The following is a 12,893-nucleotide window of genomic DNA, read 5'->3' as shown; positions in this document are numbered from 1 at the left end:
GCTTGCTCACACTCGTGTGTGCTATCTCGAGACTTGTGCTTTCTCCTCCTCCCCTTTCCAGGATTTTCCCCCCCCTGTCAAACTCGTTGCCTCAAATCTGCCCGTTTCTGCCGTAGTCCCAAAACAAAGTATGTACATAAACGACATGAGAAGCACCCAAGTCAATGCCTTGTTGCCGGGGATATCGGTGGATTCGTACGTAATGTTGGAAATGTCCGGCTGGAATGTGGCACATGTAACCGATGGAACAGTAACCCCTTAGGGCTACCCCTATTCTCACGATAAATAGCTGGTACAGCGAGTATCAGTCAGCCGGTGCTCGTCATCATCATTCAATATTACCGTCTGGTATCTTCTGCACGCTTCCTGACAATGCCCGCCCGCCCGCCTGCCTGCCTGGCACACGGCGCTTGAACCGCGACACGCAATACAAACCGGCTCCCTTGCCATCGTATCTTTTGTTTTCATCCAGTCAACCACCGACATCGTTCAGACCCGACAAACCCTTAGCACAACGCCCTGCATCCATCCCCTCGTCAAAATCTTGTGCCCCAGTTGAAAGCTGCCCGCGCCCACTAAAGCCGTATCCAGAAACTGCATACCCAATTGTCCATGAAGAAAAAACAAAGAAAAAAAAAGAAAAGAAAAAGACATGCTTTCCGAATGCGTCATAGTTGATGCGTGAGGCGAGAGAGATGGTAATATGATGCCAGTCGGAGTAGAACCCAAAAGAAAAAAATATATATATAAAAAGGGAGAGAGAGAGAGAAAGAAGAGACAAAAAATAAAGCACTTCGCTGTGCTACTCACATTCCCATCCCAGTTTCTTGGCTTTGATTAAGCTCATGCCAAACAGCACAAAAGTCGGAAATTGTCACAAAATTGCCACCTAGTCCAGTATCTTCATGTATCGCAGGGGGGGGTATCAATAGAGGGTAAATAGACGCCAGAACTCAAAAACGCTTGTCTTCGTATACAATCATCTTTCGCCTGTCTTTGGTCCCTGGTTGGGGGAAAGAGGGGAGGATTTGCGCGGTTTTATGTACTGTTGTCATTGTTGTTGCTTGTTTCTGTGTCTGCTTTTGACATCTTGAACAAGATGGCTTGTCGCCCAAAATACATTTTCGTATCCTACATTTGGCTTCTGGGAACACCTTCCACGACTTGAGTAAGGCCCCGTAACCCGTTCCTGCCATCGTTGGGCACATAATACCCTTGTTGCTGGCTGACGGGCGGGTGTGGCAGATCTCCTGCTCGAAAGATTGGGGCGCCGTGAGCGTCATAATCTGTCCGGCTTGTTTCTTCAAAGGAACCTCCTATAAAGGACTGGTTCTGGCCCATGTGGACCGTCTGTCCGAGAAACGGAGGCTGAGAGGCATTGGCCTGTGATGGAGCGTACGCGTACATGGGCGACTGCGTCTGTCCCGCTGACCCAGACTGCTGCCATTGCGGAGTGTAGAGGTTGCTGCCCCCCGGGCTGGTGTATTCGCTAAAGACGGATGGTCGTCGACTGGTATCGTGAGGGCTGGTCACAATGTCCATTGTCAAGGCCGGGTTGGGAGCCGTCACGGCAGCCTGGTCTGTAACCGTGATCCCGCTGCTATCGACAAAAGAGTGTGGCTGAGGTGCCATTTCCGTCGACAACATTGTTGGCGTAAAGGAGCTCCCTCTGACGGGAAGCTCGCTCATAAAGGAACCGTGTCCTCCGTGCAAGGGTTGGGTGGGCGTGGGGCCCGTCGTGGGCGTTTGGGCTACGCAGTGTTGCTGCGTGTTGTTCACCTTGATGCGCGACATGTCACTGTCGTCGTCCTCCTTCACAAAAGGGCCTTCCTCGTTATCCGAGGCGTAATTGTCCGGAATCTTGTCTTCGGCCATCACATAAACCTCGGTGGATCCATCTGACGAAGCGTATTCGATTAGCTTGCATAGCCCACAAAGCTAAGGCGCATCTTGTCGTGGGCCCGCAGCTCACTCATCGAGCGAGCGTGGGGCGTGGGGCATCTTACCTATTTCGCCATTTCTGAAGCGCTCTTCCTGTCTGGCCATTTTGAAAATCTCGTTGAGATATGGTCTCTTTCTTGCGTTCGTGTCGTTGTCCATGAAAAAAGATGAGAGAGCCTCGTAACTCGTCTCCTCCAACTTCTTGACGTTGAGGCCCAGTTTCTGTATGTCGCCGTGCTGCCTGACGTTTGGCTCTACCACGAGCCGAAGTATATGCACCAACAGGTGGACGCGCTCTGTAGTTTATTGGTTCAGTCGCGATTCCTCAGCCCATCAGTCAACGATGAAACGTAATCATACCTCGCTTGTAGAGATGGTCAGGCTCCTTATGCCTAACCTTGTCGTCCTTGGTAGGACCCCATGGTTTCGGCCACCAATCCGGTGCCTTTTCGTCGCTACCAGTGTAGGGATGAGTTGATTGCTTCTTGGGTTCTACAGCCTTCACCCAAGCCTTGGCTATGAGTTTGCACGCAGTCTGCTGGCAGTTTTTGAAGCGTTGCTCATAAAAGTTCCACACCGCGTCCGCGTCGTTGATTTTGATTCCTTTCCGCGAAGACACAGTCATTGGCACATCATCGTCATCATTGAGCGGGTGACGAGGCCGAGGCCTCTTTCGTCCTGCCGGCCGCAAGGGGTTGTCCCATTCCTCAAAAATAGAGGTACGACGCGGATGCGAGCCTCGCATGCGTCCACGACTGCCGGTCCGATTGGCAGTAATATCCTCTGCAGCAAACCCATCGTCGAGGATAGGATCGGCCCCTGAAAAGCGTGTTGCAGTAGCGTCAGTGGTCATGTCTCCCCTGCAAATGAAAATCCCTCCCCCCCCCCCGCCCCCCGGCCCTGATTTTGTTTTTGGTTCGAGGTAAGCAAGGGTATTTATTGCTGTCAAGCTTACCAGCATCGATCCTTGCCATGACATGTTGAAACCGGCCCATGTCGAAGAACTGGCGAATGACAGCATTGTTTAGCTTTTGCCCTGGACTGAAAAATGTCATTGGTTTGCCATCCTCGCTAATGGCCGCAACGAAATATTGCTTGGCGGCGATACCACAATGTGAGCGAAGGGCCTCGTCGATTTGCTGCGCCAGTTGAGTTAGGCTTGTCAGCATAGCGGGACACCCTGGATGGGGGAAGAGGTTCCGAGCGGGTCTCACCATGGGAGGGTGGCGACGATGCATATCACATGCCTCTGGAAACCGATTGTGTTCGGTAGTTTCAATGGCGTAGCGATCTTGTTGAAAAGAGTCGGATCGCTGCGTCGCGTCGCCGACGTATCGGTCTTGTTGGAGAAATTGATGTCGTGGGGTCGGAGGAAAGCAATGCTGCTGGAACGACGGCTGGCGTGGGAACGAGTCCCGCGGCCAGTCTCGAACCATGGCTGCTGGTCAAGCAGCACTATTGATGGAGGGAGAGACTTTGGGGCAGAATGTGGTCTGATGATGGTCGGGGGAAGTCGACGAAACTCTTTAGATCTGGCAACGGGGGTTGCTCAAAAAGTTGCTGAGCGTGCTGCGCGGCACAAAGCACTCTTGAATGCGGCTGGGAGGGGTGCAGATGTGTGTGTGCCTTCTGCCCGTCGCATTAGCGTCGCAAAGACTAGACTGAGTGCCAACTTCTACAAGAGACAAACCAGAACACCGAAACTTTTCTCACCAGGTAAGTCGCGGATGGGAGCGACTGGACTGGCAGTAAAATGTACCTTGGCAAGGGACGACAATTTCTTTTTCCCTTTTCTCTCTCTCTCTCTCTCTCTCTTTTTTTTTTTTTTTTTATTATTTTTTTTTTTCGCCGGCGCCTTCAAAATAAAACGTTATCGGGCGATTTGGCTTGCAGACCTGGCTTGTGACATGCTTTGTATGTGTTGGCCTTGGCGGTTGTGATCGACCAAGATCGGCTCGAGGCAAGTCAAGTCAGGCTTTGTCGTGCTGAGACACTGTAATGATGAGGGCAGCTCACTGAAATGTCGTGTAACGTAGAAGCAGGACGAGCTGGGGCGAGGCCTAGGAAAAAGCCTGTGAGGGGGTTGTGATGCTCAGGCTTTGGGCCAATTGACAATGGAGAGATTGAGGGAACCAGAGTTTAGCGATGGTTGAGATGATGTTGCAGCAGCAGCCTTCAAGGGTGTATTAAACTGTCCACTCTGCAAGGGGAGCAGCACAACGTCGATTGATGTTTTGGACGAGAGAAATATGACGGCAGGCCAGCACAGGTTTTGGTTGCTCAATCGGTCCCCAGGAAAACAATCAGGTTGAGCTGAGAAAAGACGGCCAGGGAAAAGTTTACGACTTTTTACCCCCTTCTGCCATCAACAAATCATGGACGAAATGTTTTCTATAAGAAGATGCTGGATGACGGCTTCAAGAGGAAGCGCGAGTGGAGGTTGTAAGCGGGTCCAAGAGTGTCTTGGGGGGGGGGGGGGGGAACAGATGAGGTAGTCGGTGAGATAGCTGACCTGCAGGCCAGGGTTCACAATGTTGCTGTGATCAATGTGACAAAGGCTGAGGCTATACGTGGCGCAAATGGGACGGAGTCTGAAGTATGCACGGGTAGAGAGGACGCTCGCAAGCTGTACGTGCGTGATGGCTTCAGACCGAGAACACCCTCGACAGCTGCCGGTGGCCCCAACGCGTGGAGGGGGACGAGATTGGACGAGACTGGACTTGACATGGACTAGAGCTGTGAGGACGTCGAATGCGGCGAGGTTGACGAGGAAATAAAGCGGGCACACAGTGCCAAGAAAAAAACCCAACGGCCAGGTTCGACCCTGCCATGGAGGGGCGAAGGGGAGGGAAGGGAGGGAGGGGGGCGGGAGGAAGGGGGGTAGGGACCAGACAAATTCAGGCCGAGGGAGGAGAGAGAGACTGGGGCAGTGGGAGGGGAGAAGAGGCCTGGCGGCGACTGCAGTGTATATGAGCTTGGTACGGAGTACATATGAGATTAGGAGATTGGGGGAGTGAGTGGGAAGGAGGGTGGGTGAGAAAGAAAGCTGGCACCAGCTGTCCCAGCTGTCCCAGCTGTCCCGGGACCTCAGCAGCAGCAGCACCAGGCAGCCGGTAACCGCATAGGTTGGTCGAGCACAAGGTGTCATGGAATGAACCAGACACACAAGGCAGCTGCTAGGTCCCCGCACAGGACCATGAAATAAATGTCTCTGTTCCGGCTCTCCTACTCGCAGAGACTTTGCTTGTTGGCTCCAGCTTTAGCACTTGCTGGCCGGGCCCGAGTTTTCCTCCGAGAAGCTGCCTGCCTGCCTGCCTGCCTGGTCTTTTTAGCGCAGCCAGCCCGAGGCGACCCCGCGTGAGCCAGAATTCGCGAAACACCGTCTGCATCGTGCAAAGGGTGCGAAGCCTCTCTCGGTGTATTTCCATCAGAGTACGGAGTCTATACCTAAGGTAAGGTAGGTACGTGTACCTTAGGTACCTAATGTATACGAGGGGACGCAGGGACTGGACGGGCAGATTGGGAAAGAGATCAGAAGGTAGGTAAGGTACCTAAGGTATTGGAGGTTGCATCGCCGCCGTGAAGAAACTTCATGTTTCTTTCGACTGCACCAGGTACATACGCACTACGCACTTGGCAAGGACCTACAGGGAGGAGGTCTGGTTAATAGGAGGTCAACAGGTAGGAGAAGGGAACGGAGACGGAGTCACTGCGGAGTCACTACGGATCGAGGCCAGAAGTCCAGAACAGCTTTCGTTTACTCCGTACATCTCGTTGCCTGCAACCTCCGGCTCCGGTACGGAGTGCATCCATTCGAATTTCGAAAGGAGGAGCAGTCAGACGCTGCAGTAGTAACGTTCCTGCCCCCAAACCGCCAGTTGCCTTGGTCTCCTCCTTCCTTGAGCTCGAAAGAAGAGAAGGAGCAGGAGGAGCTAGAAACTTGGGACCACGCCAATCAACCAATAAGAAGCTATAGCTACCTACTTTGGGACCTGGCTTATGACGGGTGCCAGGTTCCCACTGGACATGGAGCATCCCTGCTGCGCTGGCCGGCGCAGGAGGCTCTACGAAGCAGGTCGACGGTGGTTCTAACTTGAGGTAGGGAAGAAGAGACCGGGGGAAGGAGGTGGGGGCCCTGGTTGGGGGGGGGGGTTTCCGATGGTGTACACTGCATTGTACATGGTGTGTGTGAAGACGCGAGTCGAACGCATCGCGAGGCTCCACGACATGCCCCATTGTTGCAGCGAGCAGCAAGCCACCAAACGTCAGATACTGGACAACTTGCAACCGGGCACGGGTACGAGACGCTGATGGCTGATGGTCCCTCCACTACAACTGCGCCTGCACCTGCACCTGCACCTGCACCTGGAAGCTGGCCAACGCCTCGTCTTCCGTTACGGCTGGTGTGCTCCCTTTGGCTTTTTGGACTTTGGACTCTGGCACATCTGCCGCCGTTTTCGCAGCAAGGCTCGCATCGGTCCAGGGAACGTGAGTGCAATAAAGAGGTCAACGTATCTAAGATGATGGCTGGCTGTCTGTATTGCCGCAGCCGCTTTGCTGTGGCCTGGTCTCTCTGGTCACTGGTTGTCGCTCCGCAGCTCGCACAGTGCGGAGCGCCTGCGGGTAGACCATGGTCCATCTGAAAAGCAACATGAAGCATGTATCGAATGTAATTAGGCCTTCTTTCTTTTTTTTTTTTCTTTTTTTTTTTTTTTTTTTTTTTTTTTTGGCGCAAGAGCGAGCCTGAAAGGATCTTGTGTGCAACACAAAGGGCACCCTGTCAATATGCCAATACGAAGCCTGAATCCATGGCCAAAAAACTAAGCCAGATGCGAATGCAAGACGGATGCAAAGACCAGACACGGACAGGCTCTTGAAAGACAGGGTGCAGGAGGGGTGTGGGTTGGTGAGACAGAGTTCGGAATAAAGCTGCAGGCTTGGTGGGAGATCTGTCTTGCTAGTAACGGGATAAAAAGGCGGGTGGATCAAGGCGCAAGGATTGATATGGAGACTGCGTTGGACGGTCATGGTCCCTCACAGACGGGTTATGGACGGGGGTTGACGGGAAGAGGGCACGGACAAGCCCGGGGGAGTCGTTTCTGGCGGCGGCGGCGGCGGCGGCGGCGGTGGGCAAGGTGGGCAAGGTGGGCAAGGTGGACAAGGTGGACGAGGTGGAAAAAGCTAGGAGGTTTGAGGCAAAGCTGGGCGATGTGGTCGAGGTGGTCGAGATGGACGAGAGTGGGAACGGATGGCCAACCGTGGGGACACGTCCATGCTCGGATGGCTGGACTGATCAGTGAAAGGCTCGTTGGAGCGGCTGGATCCACCGAAAGCTCCAGTCCCCAGCCGGCTTGTCCGCTTGTAATTTAGCTTCGTGGTTGCTGGTCAAGGAGGGCGGCCACAAGCTCATAGCCCGCCCGCTAGCCTGGCACCGCACCTGGCACCGCACCTGGCACCTGGCTCGAGCCGACGGCCCGCCAGTATTGATCAATTCCAGCTACCAAGTGCCAGACTACTAATTCAACTCATTTCGCTTCAACTTGCCGCCATTCCTCAAAAGGCTTAGCTGCCTGGTGGAAATGGTTGCAACTCGCAAGGCGGAATAATGTCTTGCAGGTTTGCAGGCGACTAGACCACCACTAAGTATTTCCAGCCCTCAAATGCTCGATTGGGGCATCAGGGAGCCGGACAACCGTCTTGGTGGTAGGTACTCTGTAGACAAAATCTATACAGGAATGAAGGGGAAAATTTGAGTGGCCGATCCCGAAACGACAATATCTGTTAGTATCGCGCCTGCACTATACATCTCAGTTAGCTTGATGATTCAACCAGACTGACTGCATGTCCAATCCGAGTGACTTGTCGATGCCAGCCAGATATCAATCAGGTAGGCAAGGGCAGGCGGGGCGCTCCTTCCCTGTTCGATGTTGGATCAGCAGCAGGTCTGGCGTGTACGATAAGATAACGCCATCCATAGTTCTCTTTGAGGATGCGCGTCTTTTATCCATCCAAAAGAAACTCGCTCGCGAAGCCCACGGTCGTGACTACCGTGTCAAACTCGAGTGCAACCCGAAAGCGGCAAATCGCCAACGGCGCTCATTGTCACTCACTTCACATCAACTCAACAACTCCCTCCTCAACTCCCTCCTATGCACCAGACTTTTCTATCGAGTACCTACCTACAGAAAACTTGAGTACTCCGTACGGGATTAGTACTTTGTAGGGAAAACCACGACAGGCTACGGAGTACTCCGTACCTACCTGTACTCAGTCCCTCGACAGGGAAAACGAAACATTGCCCTTCCCCAACTCTTCGCACACAACTGCAGCCTCAGCACGCCACTGGACAAGTTGGGTTAAAGCCCTCCACGTTGGTCGGGGGATCGCCAGGGCTGCCCTGTGAGCCGAAGGAGAAGAGTGGCGTCAGGGAGCTTCAACTTCCACTCATCGGTGTTCGGGAGCGAGCTAGGGTCTTTACCCGAACGACGCAGTACGTACCTACCTTGCTTTTGATCGACGGAGATTTAGGGGCTTTTATCATGTCCTAGAAGCACAGGTGTTAAACTGGCCGCTGCTAGCGGAATATCCCGCAGGTCCTGACTCCTTTACACCTTGGCGCGGACGGACTTGTTCCCCCATGGCGTGCAAGCGACCAAAAGCTATAACCAGAGCTTGCTGAACAAGCGCATGGCGTCAGCTGCGGGAAAAAAAAATTACATCAATATATATATTCCCCAGGCTCTGCGTGAGACAGGCCTATAGTTGATTGCACGGCATGGCCGATGCCGATATCAGCTGCGTTTTGCAGTTGTTTGATGAAAACCCGCCGATACTTGCTGGAGACTAATTTTGAGCCTACACGAGGCCCGGCATAGTCACGGTTATAGACATGGGACAGGAATCATTCATATCTAGGGATTTTCTGCAAGAGCAACTACCAAGGCCGTACTATATTGCATCGAGACAAGTGAACAGCAAGCTTGACGACACAAGATGAGCATCCGCGACACTACTATGCGCTTCAAGGCGATGACGACGAGGACAACGACGACGGGACGGTGTAACCTGATAAGGGTTTCTGTTTGTCAGACACCTCGTCGCGTTAACCGTGTAGCTTGGAACGTTGTCAGTTGCCGACATGGAAGAAAATCATGTGTTCAACTTGTTGGAAGTTGCGGTGCCGGATAGAGCAGGGAAAATAAACCCTTCAACTCTCTCTCAGTGCCTTGGTAAACAGACATTACGCCCGTTAGCCGCGTGTTCCTGGGGACTGATCGGTTGAGCCACGCCGTCGTCTTGTATTGCTCGCATGGGTTACTGAAAACGCCTAATCCAAGGCGACGCTCCTGTGCCTTTGTGCCCAGGAGGCTCGGTTTAGCAAAGCCCGAGTTTGGCTTCCCCTGTACCCTGTGAGTTTCTTACAAAGTACGGAATACCCATGAATGGAAACCGAGAGTTTGTTTGGCGGCTGCGTCCTTCATGTCCCTGACGAAGCAGTTTACAATTTTGCGGATTTACAGAGTGCTGAGAAACTAATAAACCTACATGTACCTTGGGTCGGCAAGGTACATACCTAATGTAAGCCGGTTCCGCACGGAGTACGATGCCAGCTGAACGATGGCGCCAAGGCTTGCAAAGTCCCGCGATCAGAGGCTACTTACTGCTTGAGCCACAGCTGTGCATGGCTGCGCGGCCCATGTCAATTCAATTCATTTTCCTCGAAGCGCCGTTTGCGCCACCAATCAATTGCAGGGTTTCTTTTACGCCAAGTCAAAGAAAGAAAGGTCAAGTGGAACGGATTCTGGAATCCCATCTCCAGAGGCTGTCCTGCAAGGGGCTTAGTCATGCTAATGTCACCAAACGTCCAGATTCCGCGAAAATCCTACCAGCGTCCCAGTTTGTTCTGGAGCTGCGTCAGTGCGTCGGCCCGGCGCTTCCATGCGCCATTGTCAATGACGACAGAACTGTAGGACTTGTATCTCGGCCGGCTGGGTTGTGTTGGTGAGTACGGAGTAGGTCCTCTGAACCAAAGTCGGTCGAGCACTCGAGCACTCCGTACACGAGTTGATACTCTTCTGTGCCGTGGTCAGCACCTTTATACCCTAGCGACCGCCAACAGGTGACGTACTGTGCTACGGTCCGGCTCTTCTTCCCTTGAACAAACGGGTTGTGTCGACGAGAAATCAAGACGACTTTGCTCAAGGCATCTCTAAGGCTTGGTCCCCAACGGAGGGAGGGCATTGCACAACATGAGCCATGTATACTCGGACCAACCAAGATCGTCGTCCTTGGCCACAACCCACTCACTGTATCAAGGGTTTGCCATTAGTTACCCCGAGCCCGTAAGTACAAGCGAGAAATCTCCTCCATGTTGTTTCTTCTGCGTCAATGGCATCTTGCCAAGTCTGCCTTTGGCGGCTACACGCAGCGTCGCCACACCCACCGTTCCATCACCATTTCTTTTCCTGCCATGTATGCAAACGCAGCAGAGAATGGGCAACAAGTACTAGATTACTTGGCATCCTCCTGGCTCAGAATCCGAAACATTTCCTTCTGGCTCTCCATTCTGTTTGAAGGACGGGTTGGCGGTGGGCGCTTCACGGAAAAAAGAAAAGGAGAGGCGAGATGAAAACACCGTCCGATAGCCAACGACCCGAATAAACCAAGTGCTGACTACGGATTTACGGATTCTCCGTAGTCGACAATCAGATGCGGGCGGCGTCCCGTCGCAACTTGGCGGCATTTCCGCCCAACATGGCTCAGGACTATTCTTGTGTTACTGGCGGATGAGTACGGACTACTCCGCACCGAGACTCCAACCTGATACCAGTCAATGCCTGCTGGTAAGAGCCAACACCAACAAAGAAAGGCAACGGCTCGACTAATGAGGTCAACGACGACAGCACTTGTTGGTCGAGCCCCTTCCCGGAACCATGCTTTGAAGCTTTCAAATGGACGACAGGCTCCCCGGTCCTCTCCCCTCCCCTCCCTTCTTTGCGGTGGCGGGGAGGGCGGGAGAGACAAGAGGTGAGTCTCTCTTTGGACCCTTGGACGCGACATGGCCGGGTTTGATTTGATTCTTGTTCAGACAGAGCGCACCTCGAAGTGTCGGTCCATTGAGAGAAACAATGAGCTACAACAGGCTCGGTACTCCGTACAGCTGAGTACTTTTGCACCAGTTGGTAAATAGGCCAGGTACGCCGTAGGTACCTTGGGTATTCTGGCTTGGGCTGCTCATGGATGGCGTGGTACCCCAACCTGCCTGCCCGCTCGCTCGCTGCCCGTCGTAGGCGACACGACACGGTCATCAGCCGGGATCACCAGCTGGACCCTTCAAGGAAGCATGACATAGTGGCAGGTAGTCCGCACTCCGTACGGAGTACTCCCTACCTTGTGGGTATGTAGGGCCTGTACTCCGTACAAGGTGCGCATTCCAACAGTTGAAACCGGTGTGGCTAACGGCAGCCTGCGCTTCTTGTACACCGTACCGTACCCGTACTGCACCGCACCGAACCGCACCGCACCGCACCGACTCTCTGAGCAGAACGACGCGACAACGATTGATGCCCCAGCAGCACGGACGGCGGTTTACCCAGTCATTTTCCATGTCCCTCGCACCGCAAAGGACAGCAGAGAGGCCGCAAAGGCAGCAGCTACGCTACGCGTCAACGGGCCGATGCCTTGCCCAGCACCAGCACCAGCACCAGCACCAGCACCCGCACCAGCAGTCCCCAGGACATGTCCGTAACCCTTTGCGCCCCTTCCGAGACACCAAGTGGTCTGGGCCATACATACGGCACAGCCAGGTGTGCCAGGATTCTGCATTGCCACTCAGTCCTCCCACCCCTTGTTTTTTTCTCTCTTCTCTTCTCTTCTCTTCTCGTCTTTTTATTTCTATGATTTTTTTTTTTTTTTTTTTTTTTTTTTTTTTGAATAAGAACACTGCAGACATTCAGGATCCCCGAGTCTGGAATTGGCCTACCCCTCCCTTTCGTGACTACCGTGTTTCTCATGATCAATCGACGTAAGACCGTATCAATGGAAGGACATGTGCAACCCGTCTTCCAGAGCAAGCATATACTCACTCGGTCCTCCGTGCTCGGTGCTCGACACCAAAGGCACAATCGGGCAGGTCGGGGGCAGCCAGGTTGTGACTCATCCCGTCGCACATGATGCAGGGAGCTTGCGGACCAGAGAATCCGAAGGGGTGGCTGCAGGTGCATCTTGCCCGTGGACTCGGTGAGCCAGCCGATCGAGGCTATACTCCCAAGGGAAGGCTGCAAAGTCTCACATAGCATGCACTTCCGTACCGGGGACAAGAAAACACCGTACAGGACATGCCTCCGTGACGGGACGAAAAGAACCGGATAGGATGGGATAAGATCGGACAAGGATAGGACAGAATAGAAAAGATATAAAAAAAAATAAAAAAATAAAAAAAAAATAAAAAGGGGGGCAAAGAGTGGCGCCTGACACGGTGACATGGCGACATGGCGACATGGCGACAAGCGTCGAGAGTCAGTGGCCTCTGCAATCCTCCCGCCGTCGCTGACCATCAGGCCGGCCGGTCGGTACGGTACGTCTGTCCGTTTTGACGCGCTTTGGAGGGTTGAGCAAAGCGCAGACAGACCCGCCATGCGAGGCAAGACATGCGCGAGACGAAAGCACTCATGGGGCGGATGTATCGCCGCCGTGTTTGGGGCCCGTTGACCGTGCACGTAGTCGTCGATGCGATGCGAGGCGAGGCGAGGCGAGGCGAGGCGATGCGATGCGATGCGATGCGATGTTCGGCAACAGGTGGGGGGGGATTTTACCTACCTACCTACTTATCCTAGCTATTTTCCCCTATCTGATTTGGTTTCATTTTCTCTCGCTTCTGCTTGGTGGCATCTTTTTTTTTTGGCAGTCTGTCTCCCGAGTTGTAAACAGGTTCACGAGAGGTAGGTAGGTAG

The 12,893-nt window shown here is 53.5% G+C and overlaps 2 protein-coding genes across 2 annotated transcripts; one reads left to right on the top strand and one right to left on the bottom strand.

The window, feature by feature from the left end:
- Positions 1-1,131: 1,131 nt before the first annotated feature.
- UV8b_06566 (uncharacterized protein) lies at positions 1,132-3,377 on the bottom strand (the record flags this gene model as incomplete). The annotated part of the gene is made up of 5 exons (XM_043144063.1): positions 1,132-1,898; positions 2,007-2,237; positions 2,302-2,760; positions 2,897-3,080; positions 3,156-3,377. 5 exons carry the CDS (start codon positions 3,375-3,377, stop codon positions 1,132-1,134), a joined length of 1,863 nt encoding a protein of 620 aa, XP_042999998.1.
- A 7,397-nt stretch (positions 3,378-10,774) lies between these two features.
- Positions 10,775-11,105, top strand: UV8b_06565 (uncharacterized protein; the record flags this gene model as incomplete). The annotated part of the gene is made up of 3 exons (XM_043144062.1): positions 10,775-10,784; positions 10,845-10,968; positions 11,030-11,105. The coding sequence occupies 3 exons, from the start codon at positions 10,775-10,777 to the stop codon at positions 11,103-11,105; spliced, it is 210 nt and encodes a 69-aa protein (XP_042999997.1).
- Positions 11,106-12,893: the final 1,788 nt, after the last annotated feature.

Source organism: Ustilaginoidea virens, chromosome 5, assembly GCF_000687475.1.
Source record: "Ustilaginoidea virens chromosome 5, complete sequence".
NCBI lineage: Eukaryota > Fungi > Ascomycota > Sordariomycetes > Hypocreales > Clavicipitaceae > Ustilaginoidea > Ustilaginoidea virens.
This window is presented reverse-complemented; position numbering and strand designations above follow the sequence as displayed.